We start from the raw sequence: 16,134 nt of genomic DNA on the forward strand, positions 1-16,134 counted from the left end.
CTCGATCGTCTTACGACCCTTCAACGCCCTTGACGTTTGATTGTGTGTTCTCCCTGCAGAATGCTGCCGCTTACCACGTTCCCCGTGCCTGCGATGCCCTCGCCTGCACCAAGATCCAGACATGCATCCGAAAGCCCGCCTTTGCCCTTCGAGAGAAGTCCAAGTCTCTCAGACTTTGAGATTGAGCGTCCTGCGAAGACCCCTCATCGAGCGAACCGGCCGCTGCGACGATCGTCCGAATATGATCCAGAACAAGTGTTGCGCTCCGTTGCCGCAGTAATCGCGGCGAAGGCTCGTCCTACCACCGTATCTGGGCGGATTCCAGTTGACCCCGCCCAACTGGTCCTCTTTTTCCGATCGAAGGTGTGTTGCCTGACATTATTCGCGGTGGCATAGACATTGACGATTTATAATAGAGCGGCATCACACATGCATTGGATTTCCCGATAGACGTTGAACATGACACACCTCCAGCACTCGACGTGCTGATAGCAGCATGCAAGCCGTACCCACCCACAGATGGCTCGGAGAATTATCCTGAAGCTATCTACTATCCTCCAAACCTCCCACTAACAGCCACATTAGAGATGGCTAATCACCCCATTCTCGACGCCGTCCGGAACACCCTTTTCCCTGCCTTACCAGTCGGCCATTATCTCGTCGCATTACGCGACAAGCTCGAGATAATCGTGACCGGTGGGAGGATGAGTCCGCAGCCGCGCACTCTTCGAAGCGATGGGCGGGTCGCTATGATTGTAGTGACGCTCCCAGTGCGCTTCCGCGGAGGCAACCTCGTCGTACGAGACGCGGAGGGGAATCCAGAGAAGTTCCACGGCAGAGGCGGGAAGGTCGGCGACATGGAGTGGGTGGCTTTCCTTTCAGATTGTGATTACGAAACGGAGACGGTCGAGAAGGGATGCAAAGTCTGCATCTCGTATGCCGTATACGTGAAGAGCCATGGACCATCGGGGCTCACTCCAGACCCCCTGATTACCCCGAGCATTCAGTTCCTCGATTTGCTCATCCCAATCCTCAATGTCACCCGCGGTCGGCAGATAGCGTTCTATCTGACGGGGGAGTATGGCGTTAATCCAGCCGAGCTCATTGCGGATTCCCTGGTGCCTAATGTACGTCTCCTTACCATGTCTTCGTGTTTGTAGCAGCACTTACCTATTCCCTTCTAGCTCAAAGGCGGTGATTCATTGCTTTACCACGCTTTGAAACTCTTCAAGTTAAGCCCTGAGCTACGGTGGACAGCGGGCGGCTATATCTGGCCTGTTGACCGGGCAGTGGAATGTGTGGACGAGATCGATGTCATGGGCGGTGCACGCACACCTCTGGCTACCACGAACGGTTCTCGCCGTGCTGCAGCAGTGCGCGGAGCTTTCAGCGCTTACGGCGATGAAAGCAGCGACGTCTTGGACCTCCGGAGCAGGGTAGAAGACAGCGGCGCAATACCACTTGCAGAAGCAGACATTACGATCTTGACAGACTGGAACCAACCCGGACCCATCACAAGGGAGAAAGTCCCTTTCGTCTCGAACGGCACGCTGGAGAAGCTCATTGTCAATGTGCTCCTGGTCGTCTACGTGGCATGACATGATTTCCTTTCTACTTCGTTTTCTTGGGTTACATATATTATTATGGGCTGTACTCATCAACTGTACTACTAGCTTCTCCTTCATTCACGGACATGTACAGTAGTGCGCCAAATGCATATCTCACCAGTTGTCCGCACAGTATTCATGCAAGATGTAGCTCAATTCCTTATGATGTCGACGTCTCACATCGACTCAAGTCCATTGCATGCACTGTCAGATAGGCTACAACCGAAAGCGAATGACCAATGAATTCTTTTGTAGCGGAAGCCTTTGTATACAATATTAGTTGGAGCGTATTATGCAACAGCCGCCTTCGCCTGCGGTGCTTCACTGAAACCATAGTTCTCACCCTTGACGAATGATCGTGTGCACTGCGCCATCGTCACAGAACTGTGAAAGATCTAATCAGTCGCAGGTCTCTTACTAGGAGCAGAAGATACTCACGCTCTAGAGATAGGATCCGTCTGATAGAAATTGGTAATAGGTTTCCGGAACGGCTGACCAGACACCTTTGCACTAGAGGTCTGGACAGCGAGGGTACTCAGACCAGTCAAGGCCACGTCTACTGACGTCGGTTCCACAACGTCATACCGAACCAACGTGGGGGAGATCTCCCACATACGGTCACGCAAGCTAAGGACGTCGTCGTACGGTAATGGGGAGCCCACTATCTCGGACAGTGCGCTATTAATTACTCGTGTAAGCATCGCGATTGCGTCTCCACCGGAAATGAAACCATACCGAATGATCTTCCAGTCTTCACGCGAGGAGCCCGGAGGAGGCACGGCTGCGCGACCAAGCTGCGCCCGCCCTTCGGTGTTGATCCAGGTCATTGCCTTCTCGGTGTATGCAGAGCCAGGCAAGACGACATCAGCAAGTTGCGCTCCAAGGTCACCGTGGTGGCCCTGGTAAACGACGAAAGCATCTTGAGGAATCGACTTGGGGTCGACCTCATCAGCATTCAGGAGGTATATAAATTTAGGTTTCGTCGTAGAAGCCTTCTTCGAAGGGACAAAGCCGATGTCGTATGCAGCCGCACGAGAAGCAACCTATGTGAAAGCAGCGGCAACGTCAGACCTGCACCACGCTATGGGGGGGGGGGGGATAATGAACTTACGCGCTGTAAGACACTCAGACCCTGCCACTCAGGATTAAGCAGGGTACTCTTGTTCTTCTCGACGTATTTAGCCAGGCCATTGTACACAGCAGCACCGTCAGGGTGTTCATTCAGTGCACTTCCAACGATGATCAGGGGCTTCTTGGCCGACTGGAACTTTTTAGCGAACTCGCCCTTGCCGGCGATGAAGTCAGCCAAAGCCTTCGCGTCCGGTCCCAGGTAGTCGTAGCCATACGTCGTGTCTGCCCGCTCACCGATCAAGCCAACCTCGAGACCAGTGTGTAACCAACTTTTGCGGATGCGAGAGTTCAGAACCGCGGCCTCGTGCCGAGGGTTGGTACCGACGAGGAGGATGACATCAGCTTCTTCTACCTTGGGTATCGTGGAGTTGAAGAGGTAGTTCGACCGGACATCTACGCCGTGTACGGGAGGAGCAGAACCATTGACCTGATCGAGAGCCAGATTGTCGGAGCCGAGTCGGTTGATGAGGTCCTTGAGTGCGACCAACGACTCAGTGTCCGCCAAATGTCCTGCAACGGCCTGGATCTCGTCGCCCTGCGCACCCGAGCGCGACAAGCCATTGGCAATGGCTGAGAGTGCGTCTTCCCATGCAGCGGGAACGAACCGGTCGCCTTCTTTGATCAGTGGCGTGGTCAACCGCTGGAACCTAAGACCATCGTACGCGTATCGGGTCTTGTCGCTAATCCACTCCTCGTTCACATCGTCATTGGTTCGCGGCTGCACGCGCATGACCACGACTCCGCGCGAGTCTACGCGGATATTCGAGCCCACAGCATCCATGACATCGATCGACTCCGTGTGCTTCAGCTCCCACGGGCGCGCGTGGAACGCGTACGGCTTGCTGGTCAGGGCGCCGACGGGGCACAGGTCAACGACGTTGCCCGACAGCTCCGAGTCCATCGTCTTCTCGACGTACATGCCGATCTGCAGGTCGTTGCCGCGCCCGGTCGAGCCCAGCTCCTCGACGCCGGCGACTTCGTTCGCAAACCGGATGCAGCGCGTGCACTGGATACAACGGTTCATCGACGTCTTGACGAGAGGACCGAGGTTCTTGTCCTCAACCGCGCGCTTGCCGGCGATCTCGTGGAAGCGTGTGCGGTCGGAGCCGTACCGCATGGACTGGTCTTGCAGGTCACATTCGCCACCCTGGTCGCAGATGGGGCAGTCTAGCGGGTGATTGGCGAGCAGGAACTCCATCACGCCCTCACTATGTGACAAATATTAAGTGACGCCACATTGCGAAATTATGAAGTACGTACCGAGCTTCGTGAACCATTGGAGTGTTGGTCCACACCTTTGAACCAGGCATTGCGGGCATCGCGCTTCTTATATTTCAGAGAAATTTCTTGGTGTAGGCTAGGAGTGCACTCACCATGATGCGACCGGCTTGGGTGACCTCTCCACCTCTACCAAGCACATACTGAATAATAGTTGAGTACTAGAAGAAGTGATCATACGCAATTACATACCGACAGTTTCCTGCGATCGCCAGCCTTCATTCATGTTCAATACAGCTAGAATCCAAGAGAGATACAATTACCCTTACCTGTCATGGTAGCAAAATCTAGGCAAGATTCGCGCTTGAGCCAGACAAGACTATCGTTAATACCTGCGGACATACCGTGGTATGACCGCGCCGGCAGCTTCGCATGCCTGAATCAGAGCAGACCCTGATACAAATCGCCCGTCAGCGAGTCCCTCAACCCTTCGTGACTTCATGCATACCCTGTGGTACCGTGACCTCCTTGCCGTCTACTGTCAAAGTGATATCGGCCTGCCGAGGTGCGGTAGATGATATATGCCGTCGAACTGCATAACTACTCAACTTTTCGCCCAATTCACCGAGCGCTGTACGAAGACGTACCTCCGCTAGACGAAGCCGACGAGCAGACAACCTTTGCGAGGCGCCCAGAGGGCTGTCTTGAGGCCACTCGAAGCATGCTCGAAGGAGAAATAAGAGAGAACGCTTGCCGCAGGGTCCTCAGCCCAGTTGACGACGTCAAAAGCAGCGTCCTCGTCGTTCAGCACAGCAATCAACGAGCAACCAACGACGGCGCTTGCATTCCGGATTCCCCCTTTCGACTGTGATCTGCTGACTAAACGCCCCTTTTACGGTAACTCTGGGTGTACGGCGCTAGCACTACAGGCCACAGCTTTCCGAGTCTCTTGCAGTCTCTTGCATTCTGCTATCCTCTGGTCGTTCTTTCTGCATGACATCGACTTAGGCCAGGAGCGAGGCCGAAATTAGAAATGCTATGATTTTGCGATTTTATACTTGCAACCGGTGTATCACCTCGTTTCGGTCGAATCTTTCGCTGGTCTTTCCAGGTGAACGAGGTTCAGTCTAGCGAAAGTATGTATGCATTGTGGACTATACGGGACAGTGTGCAGAGCGGCTCATCAAGAGGGAGAAGGGGGATTTTATCAGTTATGTGTATATCTTATCTACCTGTATGCAGGGGGACCTTGCTCGGTATCGACCATATTACGACCAACGCCGAGGTCTTCTAATAACGAGTGTTCCGCTAAGCTTGTATCAAGAACGAGTACACCGTTTGGTCTTGAAGTTGAGCAGCGGGATACGCTTCAAATGCGCACACTGGTTGTCCGAAGCTATAAGTAGTACCACATCGTGGCAATAGTAGAAGGATCGGCCCAAGGCCCTAGCACGCAACATCGTTACTGGCACACAACTCGTAGCTGCAGGAAATCCGAGTTCGACGATGGCGCCGAACGGGTATGTCATTGATCTGACTGGTAGGTTTTCGTGTTCCACTCACAAGTGTTAGCTGAGATAATCTAATAAGTGTATAACAGGCGGTTGCATCGTCGTAACAGGTGGTAATCGCGGAATCGGACTGGAGATCAGCAAGGCAGTCGCGAGAGCCGGCGCCAGTGTTGCCATCATCTACAAGTGAAGCTCTCCTCTGCCGCATTACTCTACGACAATTCTTATCTCCAGATTTACCCAGGGCATCTCAAGATGCTGAGGACGTCGCGGCTCAGATCGAAGAAAGGTATGGCGTGAAGGCACAAGTAAGAAAGGACGCATATAGTCATGATCGTGTTGCCGATAACGCGTATGCTATTGAAAGGCGTACAAGTGCGACGTCGGGGATGCAAGTCTTGTTACCAAGACTGTTAGTAAAATCGAAACCGAGCTGGGACCTATTTCGGGTCTCGTGGCGGTAAGTTATCGCTCAAATGTAGTTGGTATCGCGCATATAACGCACCTCCCCCAGAACGCGGGCATCACAATCCAGAAACCTGCTCTAGAACTAAATACGCAAGATTTTCAGCAAATATACAACGTCAACGTACTGGGCGTATTCAACGTAGCCAAAAGCGTTGCGAAGTACGACCCATTATCTTACCTTTCGCGTATAGACTGACTGACGCGGGATCTCAGGGTGTGGATCGACCGCCAGTTCAAGGGCGGGTCCATTGTAGTCACGTCATCCATGTCTTCTCGGATCTACAATCGCAAAGGGCCACATGACCCCATTACCCAAGTAGGGTGAACGCTGGAGGTTGGAGAGGCCGATAGCTGACGTTCGTCTGCGATCTCAGGTCTTCTACAATTCGTCCAAGGCCGCAGTCACTAATTTGTGCAAGGGTCTGGCCGCAGAATGGGCGAAACACAGTATACGTGTTAACGCCATTGCGCCCGGATATGGTGGGCTGGTTGTGACCACAACACTTCTTTAAGGGCTAAGAACCCAACCCTGGTATACAGTTGACACCGACATCGTCGAAGTAGATCCAAAAGTGAGGCAATATATTAACGACACGGTCCCCGTTGGACGGTTTGCCAAGGTACGCGTCCCTCCCTGAGCAAGGTCATCTTCCAAGTCCTTATCTGGTTACCCTATGATGTAGCCGGAGGAGATCACAGGTCAGACTATCTTACTCCTCTCTGAATACGCCAGCTACATGACAGGCGGCGAGTATTTGATCGACGGGTAAGTGTCAACCTTCCGTCCTGGAGGTTTGTGAGGATAGTCTTGACGATTTGACCAAAGCGGACAGACGATATGGTAGATTGGAAAGCTAGATCTTCACCGAGGAGATAGTGGCGAGCTTGTTGTGCACCTTCCAGGCATAGCGCTAGTCCATAGGGCGTACATTGTCCCGTAGAAGTCCGAGTGAGTGCTCCCTCAACGAAATTCTTCTAGATAATTTCTGGCGCAGGGGATTGTACCAACTTCCCTTCCTCTGAGAGATAACATGACCATCTCAGCACTTGCAGGAACAGAGGAGCCTCCGATTCCGTTGCCACAAAGTCGCTACAATTAGGCACTGACCCACGTGGCATGAATAATCACATGCCAAAAGCCGGTGAATCCTGAGCGAGTTTTGAGATCGAGACGGCGCTGCGCAAGAAGTTTCTTGGTGGTTGACACCATGTCGGAATCATGATCATGAACGATCTCCCTTATTAACGGAGTCCAGCTGTATCGAGGAACGTGTGCAGGTTGGTGTGCGGCGCATGTTCCTCACTTGTACGGCAGGGCGTACAAGTAGGAGCATTCTCCGTACCTCAGATATTGCCCGGCTTCCGAGAAACGGGGCTGTGTGTTATTGCCCGGTTCACTGCAGCTCAACCCAGAGAGGCATGTCACTGCGCGATGCGGCGAGTAATCTCTCTCGGCACTGAGGCGTCAAAGTTAACCCGCGACGATATCTAACCGCCGGCGGTTGTCCCTCAGTATCCCGGGCACCTTCTGGCGACGAGCGGCCAGAGGTACGTTCCATGCACGCCGAAGCTCATGGTCAATTTCCTGGAGTAGCTGACCGCCGACAGCGTCCTTCATGTTTAGCTGTTTTCCGATTACATCTAAACTTCCCCTCTCCAGCACTCTTTTGTCCATGCAGTTGCCTCGAGCTCCCCGAGAGTGGCAGTATCTGCTTCCGCCGGAGAACGACATCTCCGACTCGCGTGGCAGCCTCACGGATCAACCAGAACGGGCCTCTATCCAGGCACTCCGAGTCTCCGACGCCAATCATCTAGATCCTCGATATCCAAACACTTATCGCATTATCACATGCTTCGAGTTCACGCCGCACAGGCGTTCCCGGTTGGCTCGACAAGTCGCAGAAACCAGGCTCGGGAGGCTGCTTTGTGTTCCAAAGCACGCCTATTCCGTCGATATGCATCTCGTATCATCGAAACATCACTTGCATGTGTTTCTGACCGGTCCCCGCGCATGCACCATGAAGCACGGCGGCGTGAAGGCAGCGTTTGGAAGAAGAAGAAGGACGACCGAATAAACAGACTCTGGCCCGAAGCCGCAAGATGTCTGCCAGGCTCTAGAATGCTTCTAATCTCTGCTGCGTAATCGCGCGAATGGCCAAATTTTTCGACTCTTGTCCTTTCGTATAAATGCCGGGCGCCAGTCTTTTCTCATGTCAGTATCTATTCACTCCCTCCCAGGACTGCAGATCGCTTGACTGTCTAGCTGACAGCCATGGAAGGCTCAACATTGCCAGCATCGCGCGAAATGGACGTCTCGCAGGTAGCCGAACAACGTTCGCAAGGCTCCGCCGTCGGGGACGCAAATTCTGAGCATGATCCATCTCATGTGGCAGCTGCTTCGACTCATGTCGATATCCACCATTTCGACCCTGCTGGTGTAGACGAGTTGCAGCGAACTCTCTCCCGCCTGTCACAAGATACTCATCGCCGACGCCCGTCGAGCGATTATTCGGGCGTTACGTTAACTAACATGGCGGATGGGCCTTTTGATTTCGAGAAAATCCTTCGTCATGTTATCAAGAAGTAAGTCTATCCTCCTGTGGCCTAATCTTACGATACTGAGTTCTGGATGCTAGGCGAGAAGAAACAGAACTGAAGGGCAGGGAGCTCGGGGTTATGTTCAAAGACCTGACAGTGAAGGGTCTGGGAGCATCCGTCTCATATCAGTCGACCCTTGGCTCTGTGCTTAATCCTCTCAACGTACTCGACACGCTCCAGAGGCTTCGTCATCCTCCCGTGCGCAACATCCTTAGCGGCTTCGAAGGCGTGGTATGTCCCGGTGAAATGCTACGTATGTCACATTCAGCCGTTTCGTCTCGAGTGCCTGCTAATGCTCGCCGATCTAGTGGTCCTTGGCCGGCCAGGCTCCGGTTGCTCCACTTTCTTGAAAACCCTCGCAAATCAGCGAGACGAGTACTACGCAGTCGAAGGGGAAGTGCACTATGACTCTTTCTCGCCCGAGGACATCAAGAGACATTATCGCGGCGACGTACGATACTGCCCGGAAGACGATATACACTTCCCGACGCTTACCGTCGAGGAGACGTTAGCTTTTGCCTCGAAGACGAGGACGCCTAGAAGTCGCCTCGGAGGAATGACCCGCGACGAGTATACACATGCCTTTGTCGAGGTGCTGCTAACTGTCTTTGGTCTACGGCATGCCCGCAAGACACTAGTGGGTGACGCGAGTATACGCGGCGTCAGCGGTGGCGAGAAGAAACGAGTATCGATTGCAGAAGCTCTCGCCACGAGAAGCTTACTGTGCGCATGGGATAAGTGAGATTGATTCCTAGCGTTTGTCTGGTTCTTGTACTAACATGCTATCGTAGCTCTACACGTGGTTTGGACTCTTCTACAGCTCTTGAGTTCGGCCGTGCCTTGCGCATAGCCACCGATATTGCTCATTTGACGACTATCGTTTCTATCTACCAAGCTGGAGAGTCCTTGTACCAGCTCTTCGATAAAGTCTGCGTCATTTACGAGGGGCGTATGGTGTATTTCGGACCTGCCAGTCAGGCTCGCCAGTATTTTATCGACATGGGTTATGAGCCTGCTCATAGGCAGACAACAGCGGATTTCCTCGTTGCAGGTAATCATCCTCGCTCCATCGCAGAGTATAGGATTTTACTGACTGGGATCCAGTGACCGATCCTCAAGGACGGACTGTACGGACCGACATTTCCACACCCGTTCCCCGCACTGCAGCCGAGTTCGCAGAATACTACAAGTCGAGCACAATAGGTCGCGACAACGCCCATGATATCGAGTACTACCGCTCCAAGTTTGTCGTTAATCCAGAGCGAGCGGAGGCGTACAGGACTAGTGCACATGCCGAGCGAGCACGTCATGTGCAGGAGAAGAGCCCGTACATTATATCGATTCCTATGCAAACTCGTGCGGTTATGCTGCGGCGGGTCCAAATCCTGAAGGGGAATATCGGGGCACAAGTGATACAGATCGCGTGAGCCCCGTCATCGCTCCTATGTGCTATCCGCGCTCAAAGTTTTTGTAGATCGTACATTATCAAAGCCATTATCATCGGCACCGTATTCCTGAAGATCCCGGAGTCAACATCTGCTTTCTTTTCCCGTGGCGGTATCCTCTTTTTGTATGGCGTTTTATTTGCTGGCGCCGCCATAACTGGAGCTGACTACTTGCATCCCTATTTTAGTGCGATGTTATTCGCTGCAATCAACTCGTTATCGGAAATCCCGGCCCTGTTCACTCAGCGCCCCATTGTTCTTCGTCATCACAAGGCAGCGATGTATCACCCTTACATCGAAGCGCTGGCTTTGACACTGGTTGATATCCCCATCACGTTCGTTACCTTACTCGTTTTCTGCATGATCCTCTATCTCCTGGTCGGTCTTCAGAAGAGCGCCGGTCAATTCTTGTCAGTCATTTCCATGCCATCCATGCGTATCCCACTCACAATGTCGCTGCAGCACGTTCTTTGTCTTTGTATTCATGATGACGGTAACGATGAAATCTTGGTTCCGAGCGCTCGCAGCTGCCTTCAAGGATCCGGCTCCTGCCCAAGCTGTTGCAGGGCTGGTATTGATGATAACCACTCTTTACACTGGATACACTGTTCCCAAGCGCGATATGATCGGTGCCCTTAGGTGGATCACTTACATTGACGTACGTTCTTCGTTCCTTTGATGTCCGGTTTTTCACACTGTTGATATCTTTCATGTGCAGCCTCTGCGATACGGGTACGAAGGTATCCTGACGAATGAGTTCCGTACCGTGAGCGGCACTTGTGCTTCACTGGTACCACAGGGACCAGGATACGAAGGAGTCTCATTGGCCAACCAAGTCTGCACAACTGTTGGATCACTTCCGGGACAGGCGATGGTAGACGGCTCTCGTTATGTAGCTCTCTCTTACGGTTATTATTTCCATAACACATGGCGTGTAAGTGTCACTCATCATCTCATGAGCTGTATTTAACGTCCATCACAGAACTTTGGCATCGTCTGCGCTTTTGCGGTCGGGTTCATCCTGATTCTTCTGTTCATGACCGAGATAAACACGGCTTCAGCAGCTGACGCGGCAGTCACGCTCTTTGGGCGTGGGTCTAAGGCTATGCAGCGTAATGCAGACGACAGTGACGAAGAAAAAGCATCGCATACGCTATCCGGAGCCGCCGAGAAGAGGGAGCAAAACGATGACGGCCAAGATGTACTACATCGGGACTTCAGTATGACCAACGTCTTCTCTTGGCAAGGCATCGAATATACTGTTCCACTGTCTGGTGGTCAGCGACGGCTACTGGACAATGTATCTGGCTATGTAGCTCCGGGAAGGTTGACCGCCTTGATGGGTGAATCCGGAGCGGGGAAGGTATGGCACCTCCAGTTATGTGTTGATCACGCAATCGCTGATGCCATGGTCGTTATAGACTACTCTCTTGAACGTGCTAGCCCAGAGGACGACCGTCGGAGTCGTTCGAGGGGAGCGATACGTGAATGGCCAAGCTCTTCCTGCTGATTTCCAGGCACAAACGTCAGTATATTTCTTGCCTTCTCATATGTTAGCCCTGGCATATATTCAAGCATTCGCATCTAGCGGTTACTGCCAGCAGATGGACACTCACCTGGAGACGGCGACCGTGCGTGAGGCGTTGCAATTCTCGGCCAGCTTGCGCCAGCCTCAGCATGTCCCACGTGCGGAAAAGGAAGCATGGTGAGTTCAGTTGGTGCTGTAGCTTCCGCGTGTGGGTTGATTCAACCTATGATGACCTCTAGGGTCGAGCAGTGTCTGAAGATGTGCGGCCTCTTGGCCTATGCCGATGCAGTCATTGGCACTCTCTCGGTTGAACACCGCAAGAGGACGACCATCGCTGTCGAACTTGCTGCTAAGGTTCGCGCGCGTAATCACCTCCTGCTACCATGCGTCTAATAGTGTTACATGCCTAGCCGAAGCTACTGCTCTTCCTCGATGAACCGACTTCTGGCTTAGACTCCCAGAGTGCTTGGGCGATCGTCATGTTCCTTCGCAAACTGGCAGATAATGGACAGGCTATTCTATGCACGTGAGTCACGTAGAATATGTAACTGCACGAGTAGAAATTGATCCGTCCTCCCTCGTATCAGGATACATCAGCCCTCCGCCGAACTCTTCCAGGTCTTCGATAGGCTCCTGCTTCTCCGTAAAGGTGGCCAGACCGTATACTTTGGAGACCTGGGAAAGAATGCCTCCACTCTTATCACGTACTTCCAAACTCATGGAGGCCGTCAATGTCTGCCTGACGAGAATCCGTATGTCCATCTCCCATGAATTGTTGCTCATGCTGACCCCAGTGCAGTGCGGAGTATATGCTTGATGTCATCGGTGCTGGAGCCACTGCGACAAGTGAATTGGACTGGCATGACATCTGGAAGCACTCCAAGGAAGCGGAAGAGGTGCAGAAGGAACTGGAAGAGATTCACGCCGAGGGCAGGAAACGACCTGCAGTGCAGGCGGAGCTTCGTTCCCAATTTTCAACGTCCTGGATACACCAGATGCTGCAGCTTACCCGGCGTGACCTTCAAACACATTGGCGCAGTCCCACGTATATCATGGCGAAGGTGCTCCTCAACATCGTCGCAGGTCTCTTCATAGGCTTCACTTTCTTCAAATCCAAGAACACTCTACAAGGCACGCAAGATAAGCTCTTCGTGAGTCTTGGTCTCGGTTGTGCCTCATTTACGTTCCTCTGACTGCTTTCTAGGCCGTGTATATGTCCCTCGTCATGCCAGTTGCACTTTCGCAGCAGCTGCAGGTACCATTCATACACATGCGGAATATTTACGAAGTGCGCGAGCGCCCTAGCCGCATGTATAGCTGGTCGGCTCTCTTGACCTCTCAGATCCTGGCCGAGATTCCGTGGAATATCATCGGATCCTCCCTTTTCTTCCTCTGCTGGTATTGGACTGTGGGGTTCCCCAGCGACAGAGCTGGGTACACCTATCTGATGCTGGGGGTTGTCTTCCCGCTCTATTACACCACCATCGGCCAGGCTGTCGCAGCCATGTCTGCCAATACACAGATAGCCGCTCTTATTTTCGGGTTCCTGTTCTCATTTGTTCTTATTTTGTGAGTACATTCCTGGTGTCTTCCGGATTCGGACTCATCGTGCCATGATAGCAATGGTGTCCTGCAACCATATCGTCAACTGGGATGGTGGAGGTGGATGTACCGCCTTTCGCCATTCACATACCTTATTGAGGGTCTTTTGGGACAAGGTCAGGCATCTACTTGACTTCTGTTAGACTAGACACTAACGTGCGGAATCACGACAGCGCTGGGAGAAACCTCTATCGCTTGCAGTGACGTGGAATACGTGACCTTGACGCCCCCCTCCGGTCTTACATGCGGGGACTACATGCGTCCCTTCATATCTTACGCCGGCGGATATCTTGTGGATGCGAACGCCACCAGCAATTGTCAATTCTGCTCGTCCCGCACAGCTGACCAATTACTGGGCAATTTCTTCAACATCGAGTATGCTCATCGATGGAGGAATTTCGGCTTGCTCCTCGCGTACATTGCTTTCAACGTGAGTGCTCTCCATGATCCGAGAGGCAGCGCTGGCTAATGATTGGCTTCCTTCGCTAGACTGCTGCTATATACTTCTTCACCTACATATTCCGTATACGCTCCGGGAATGTCTTGGGTGTTCTTCGAACACGTCTTTCCAAGGCCTCATCGAGCTAATTCTCCATAATATCCATCGCTCCTTCTGTCATAGAGAACATAGAGAACATACAGTATAGAGGTAGAATGCAAGTAGAATTTACGTAATGTTTCTTTAGACGATAGTAGATACTCGCATAGTTTTCAGTATATAGCAACTTCAAGGAGCGCCGCGAACTTTGAAGCCTCTAGACCCTTTTCTTCGCTATTGCGCATACCTGAATCCCTGCTCGAGATATATCTGTGAATACTTCCATTATACCACGATTGACTGTCGCACTCGAGTCCTTCTATGCATCATATTGTCATATTCTAAGCGCACAGCCGGTACCCATTCGCAGAGGTAGTGGTGTTCCCAATAAGGCACATGTCAGGAATTCCACGTCCGCCTCACGTTCCGCGTACGCGTCTTCACGCCACATCGCTACCTGTGCTTTATCTAGTGTCCTCCGTCACGTCTAACTCACTCAACATGGACGTGGAAATGCTGGATGCGACCGAACAAGCCCCCAGTTCCTCGAAAGCGAAGAAGGCGCCGACACCCATCGTCCCTGTCGATGAGAACCATCCGTTTGACCTCGAAACCTATATTGCCAGTTACGAAGGCGTGTATCTTCCGTTGCAGCGCAACCGCCCGTCAACTAAGTATTCGGGATACCACCTGCAGGCCGTGTAGTGGTAGACCGGCTGGTCCATATCATTACCCTTGCACCATCGATAGCGCCCCAGGCTTTGCAGCTTGCTGTGCGCCACATACAGACCCTACGAGACCCAACGTTGTATCCAGTTGCAGTGGCTGCATATGATGTCGGTTATCTCTTGATACTACTTTCCGGACTAACTCAAATGTTATTGAAGCAAGCAGCATCCCTCTCCCCTGGCCAGCTGCCCAGCGCGAGCGAGGTTGCTACTATCAACCAGAAATGGGTCGACGAGACAAGCGCGAAGAACCAGAGCGAACGAATGAAGCTGGAGGTGGAGCTGAAGACGTACACGAACAACATGATCAAGGAGAGCATCCGAGTGAGTGGCCGGCTACTTTCTGTATCCCTGTGCCTGTATCAAATCCCAGCCAGATGGCCCACCGTGACTTGGGCGAGTTCTACAGGAGTGTAGGCGAGTATGGTACTGCCCTTCGGCATTTCACCAAATCGCGCGAGTTCTGCACGACAAACCAGCACATCTTAGAGATGTGTTTGTCTGTTCTGGAGGTGAGCGTATGACCGCTTACTATAGCAAACGGCTTTTTATCTGACTGCGACGAAGCTCCTTATCGAACAACGCAACTACTCTCATGTTCCTACATACATCTTCAAAGCAGAGGCAGCCTTAGATCAAGCTGCGGCCGGCGGGGAGAATCCCAAAGGAGCAGTCGGTACGAAGTCAAAAGCAACGGCCGAGCGAGAGAAATACCAGACGAAGCTCGACTTTGCGCTTGCGTTGAGCCAGCTGGGGCAGGGGATGTACGAAAAGGCTGCACACACTTTCTTGAAGCTTGGTCTGCCAGGCAAATTGGGTGATTGGTCGGGCAAGCTCGTGGCGTCGGGCGATATTGCTGTTTACGGGACCCTTTGCGCCCTTGCAAGCATGTCCCGCAGCGCTATCAAGTCGCGCGTACTCGAGAACGAAACGTTTTCGGTGTATATTGAGCAGGAGCCGTACGTGAGGGATATCGTGGATGCATACATGAGCAACCGCTTCAAGGCCGTGCTCGACTTGCTTGAGAAATATTCAGTGAGCACAATTTTTGTATAGCCCGTATGTGCTTGTCGTGCTAATCCTGGTGTTGCCGCCAGACTCGTCACTATCTAGACCTATACCTCTCTTCACATGTACACGACTTAACGAACCTCATCCGCAACCGCGCGATCGTGTTGTACTTCCAGCCCTTCTCATCGATCAAGCTGGAGCGGATGAGCTCCGTTTTCGGGTGGACGGTGGAAGAGGTGGAGAGGCAGGTCGTGGCGCTCATACAGAGTGGGGATATCCAAGCTCGGGTGGACTCTCAGCACAAGGTGAGGTTCTGTTAATGGACTTGTGCTGGGGCGCGAGTGAGCTGATCTATTCGGTTTGCAGATCTTGAAGGCGAAGCAGGTGGATCCGAGAGCGCAGCTATACGCCAAGGCGCTCAAGGCGGGTAGCGAGATGCAGAGTGCCAACCGAAAGTTGCTCCTACGCATGCGACTGTGAGTACTTGGTTCTGTCTAGGACTACGCAATTGCTGAATGATGCCCCCTTCCAGTCAGCAAGCGGACCTGATCGTGAAACAGCCCAAGAATCAAAAGCAGGATTCCGCGGCCATGGCTTCTGCGTCGCAGATGTCGGATTATATTCAGATCGGCGACTGAGCGGTACCAATTGGAAGGGTGTAATTGTATCATTGAGTTCTTCAATCATTGATATACCGGATAGGCCTTTCATTGAATTCTATATAATGAACGGAGAGAGCTCGACACCAC

The 16,134-nt window shown here is 52.5% G+C and overlaps 5 protein-coding genes across 5 annotated transcripts; 4 read left to right on the forward strand and 1 right to left on the reverse strand.

Moving 5' to 3' along the window:
• Positions 1 to 78: 78 nt before the first annotated feature.
• Positions 79 to 1,592, forward strand: GLOTRDRAFT_66433 (uncharacterized protein; the record flags this gene model as incomplete). The annotated part of the gene is made up of 3 exons (XM_007872474.1): positions 79 to 363; positions 417 to 1,127; positions 1,185 to 1,592. Coding segments are annotated over exons 1-3 (1,389 nt in total), but the record flags the coding sequence as incomplete, so codon positions are not given.
• Positions 1,593 to 1,897: 305 nt separating this feature from the next.
• GLOTRDRAFT_133515 (NADH-quinone oxidoreductase) lies at positions 1,898 to 4,679 on the reverse strand (the record flags this gene model as incomplete). Its single annotated transcript, XM_007872475.1, has 11 exons — positions 1,898 to 1,991; positions 2,046 to 2,285; positions 2,343 to 2,650; positions 2,719 to 3,946; positions 3,999 to 4,061; positions 4,112 to 4,159; positions 4,209 to 4,232; positions 4,286 to 4,303; positions 4,361 to 4,409; positions 4,465 to 4,548; positions 4,604 to 4,679. The coding sequence occupies 11 exons, from the start codon at positions 4,677 to 4,679 to the stop codon at positions 1,898 to 1,900; spliced, it is 2,232 nt and encodes a 743-aa protein (XP_007870666.1).
• A 783-nt stretch (positions 4,680 to 5,462) lies between these two features.
• Positions 5,463 to 6,705, forward strand: GLOTRDRAFT_133516 (NAD P-binding protein; the record flags this gene model as incomplete). Its single annotated transcript, XM_007872476.1, has 9 exons — positions 5,463 to 5,496; positions 5,557 to 5,653; positions 5,712 to 5,775; positions 5,835 to 5,927; positions 5,982 to 6,094; positions 6,149 to 6,251; positions 6,310 to 6,415; positions 6,476 to 6,555; positions 6,619 to 6,705. 9 exons carry the CDS (start codon positions 5,463 to 5,465, stop codon positions 6,703 to 6,705), a joined length of 777 nt encoding a protein of 258 aa, XP_007870667.1.
• Positions 6,706 to 8,465: 1,760 nt separating this feature from the next.
• Positions 8,466 to 13,889, forward strand: GLOTRDRAFT_81846 (pleiotropic drug resistance ABC transporter; the record flags this gene model as incomplete). Its single annotated transcript, XM_007872477.1, has 20 exons — positions 8,466 to 8,518; positions 8,572 to 8,786; positions 8,842 to 9,271; positions 9,325 to 9,584; positions 9,638 to 9,956; positions 10,008 to 10,103; positions 10,167 to 10,388; positions 10,441 to 10,636; positions 10,697 to 10,912; positions 10,961 to 11,341; positions 11,400 to 11,503; positions 11,567 to 11,683; positions 11,746 to 11,860; positions 11,917 to 12,032; positions 12,094 to 12,258; positions 12,306 to 12,657; positions 12,711 to 13,075; positions 13,127 to 13,224; positions 13,282 to 13,538; positions 13,598 to 13,889. The coding sequence occupies 20 exons, from the start codon at positions 8,466 to 8,468 to the stop codon at positions 13,694 to 13,696; spliced, it is 4,176 nt and encodes a 1,391-aa protein (XP_007870668.1). The 3' UTR covers positions 13,697 to 13,889.
• Positions 13,890 to 14,149: 260 nt separating this feature from the next.
• GLOTRDRAFT_81849 (PCI-domain-containing protein) lies at positions 14,150 to 16,116 on the forward strand. The gene is made up of 8 exons (XM_007872478.1): positions 14,150 to 14,280; positions 14,343 to 14,482; positions 14,534 to 14,698; positions 14,752 to 14,886; positions 14,942 to 15,409; positions 15,472 to 15,690; positions 15,752 to 15,861; positions 15,918 to 16,116. The coding sequence occupies exons 1-8, from the start codon at positions 14,160 to 14,162 to the stop codon at positions 16,021 to 16,023; spliced, it is 1,464 nt and encodes a 487-aa protein (XP_007870669.1). The 5' UTR covers positions 14,150 to 14,159; the 3' UTR covers positions 16,024 to 16,116.
• The last annotated feature ends 18 nt before the right edge of the window (positions 16,117 to 16,134 follow it).

The sequence above is a fragment of the Gloeophyllum trabeum genome, assembly GCF_000344685.1.
Source record: "Gloeophyllum trabeum ATCC 11539 unplaced genomic scaffold GLOTRscaffold_00018, whole genome shotgun sequence".
Classification (NCBI taxonomy): Eukaryota; Fungi; Basidiomycota; class Agaricomycetes; order Gloeophyllales; family Gloeophyllaceae; genus Gloeophyllum; species Gloeophyllum trabeum.

Coding starts and splice junctions, on each gene's coding strand:
- GLOTRDRAFT_81849 (XM_007872478.1), top strand. CDS start 14,160: ATGCTGGATGCGACCGAACAAGCCCCCAGTTCCTCGAAAGCGAAGAAG. Junction 14,281..14,342: donor CTATATTGCCAGTTACGAAG/GCGTGTATCTTC, acceptor TACCACCTGCAG/GCCGTGTAGTGGTAGACCGG. Junction 14,483..14,533: donor TTGCAGTGGCTGCATATGAT/GTCGGTTATCTC, acceptor ATGTTATTGAAG/CAAGCAGCATCCCTCTCCCC.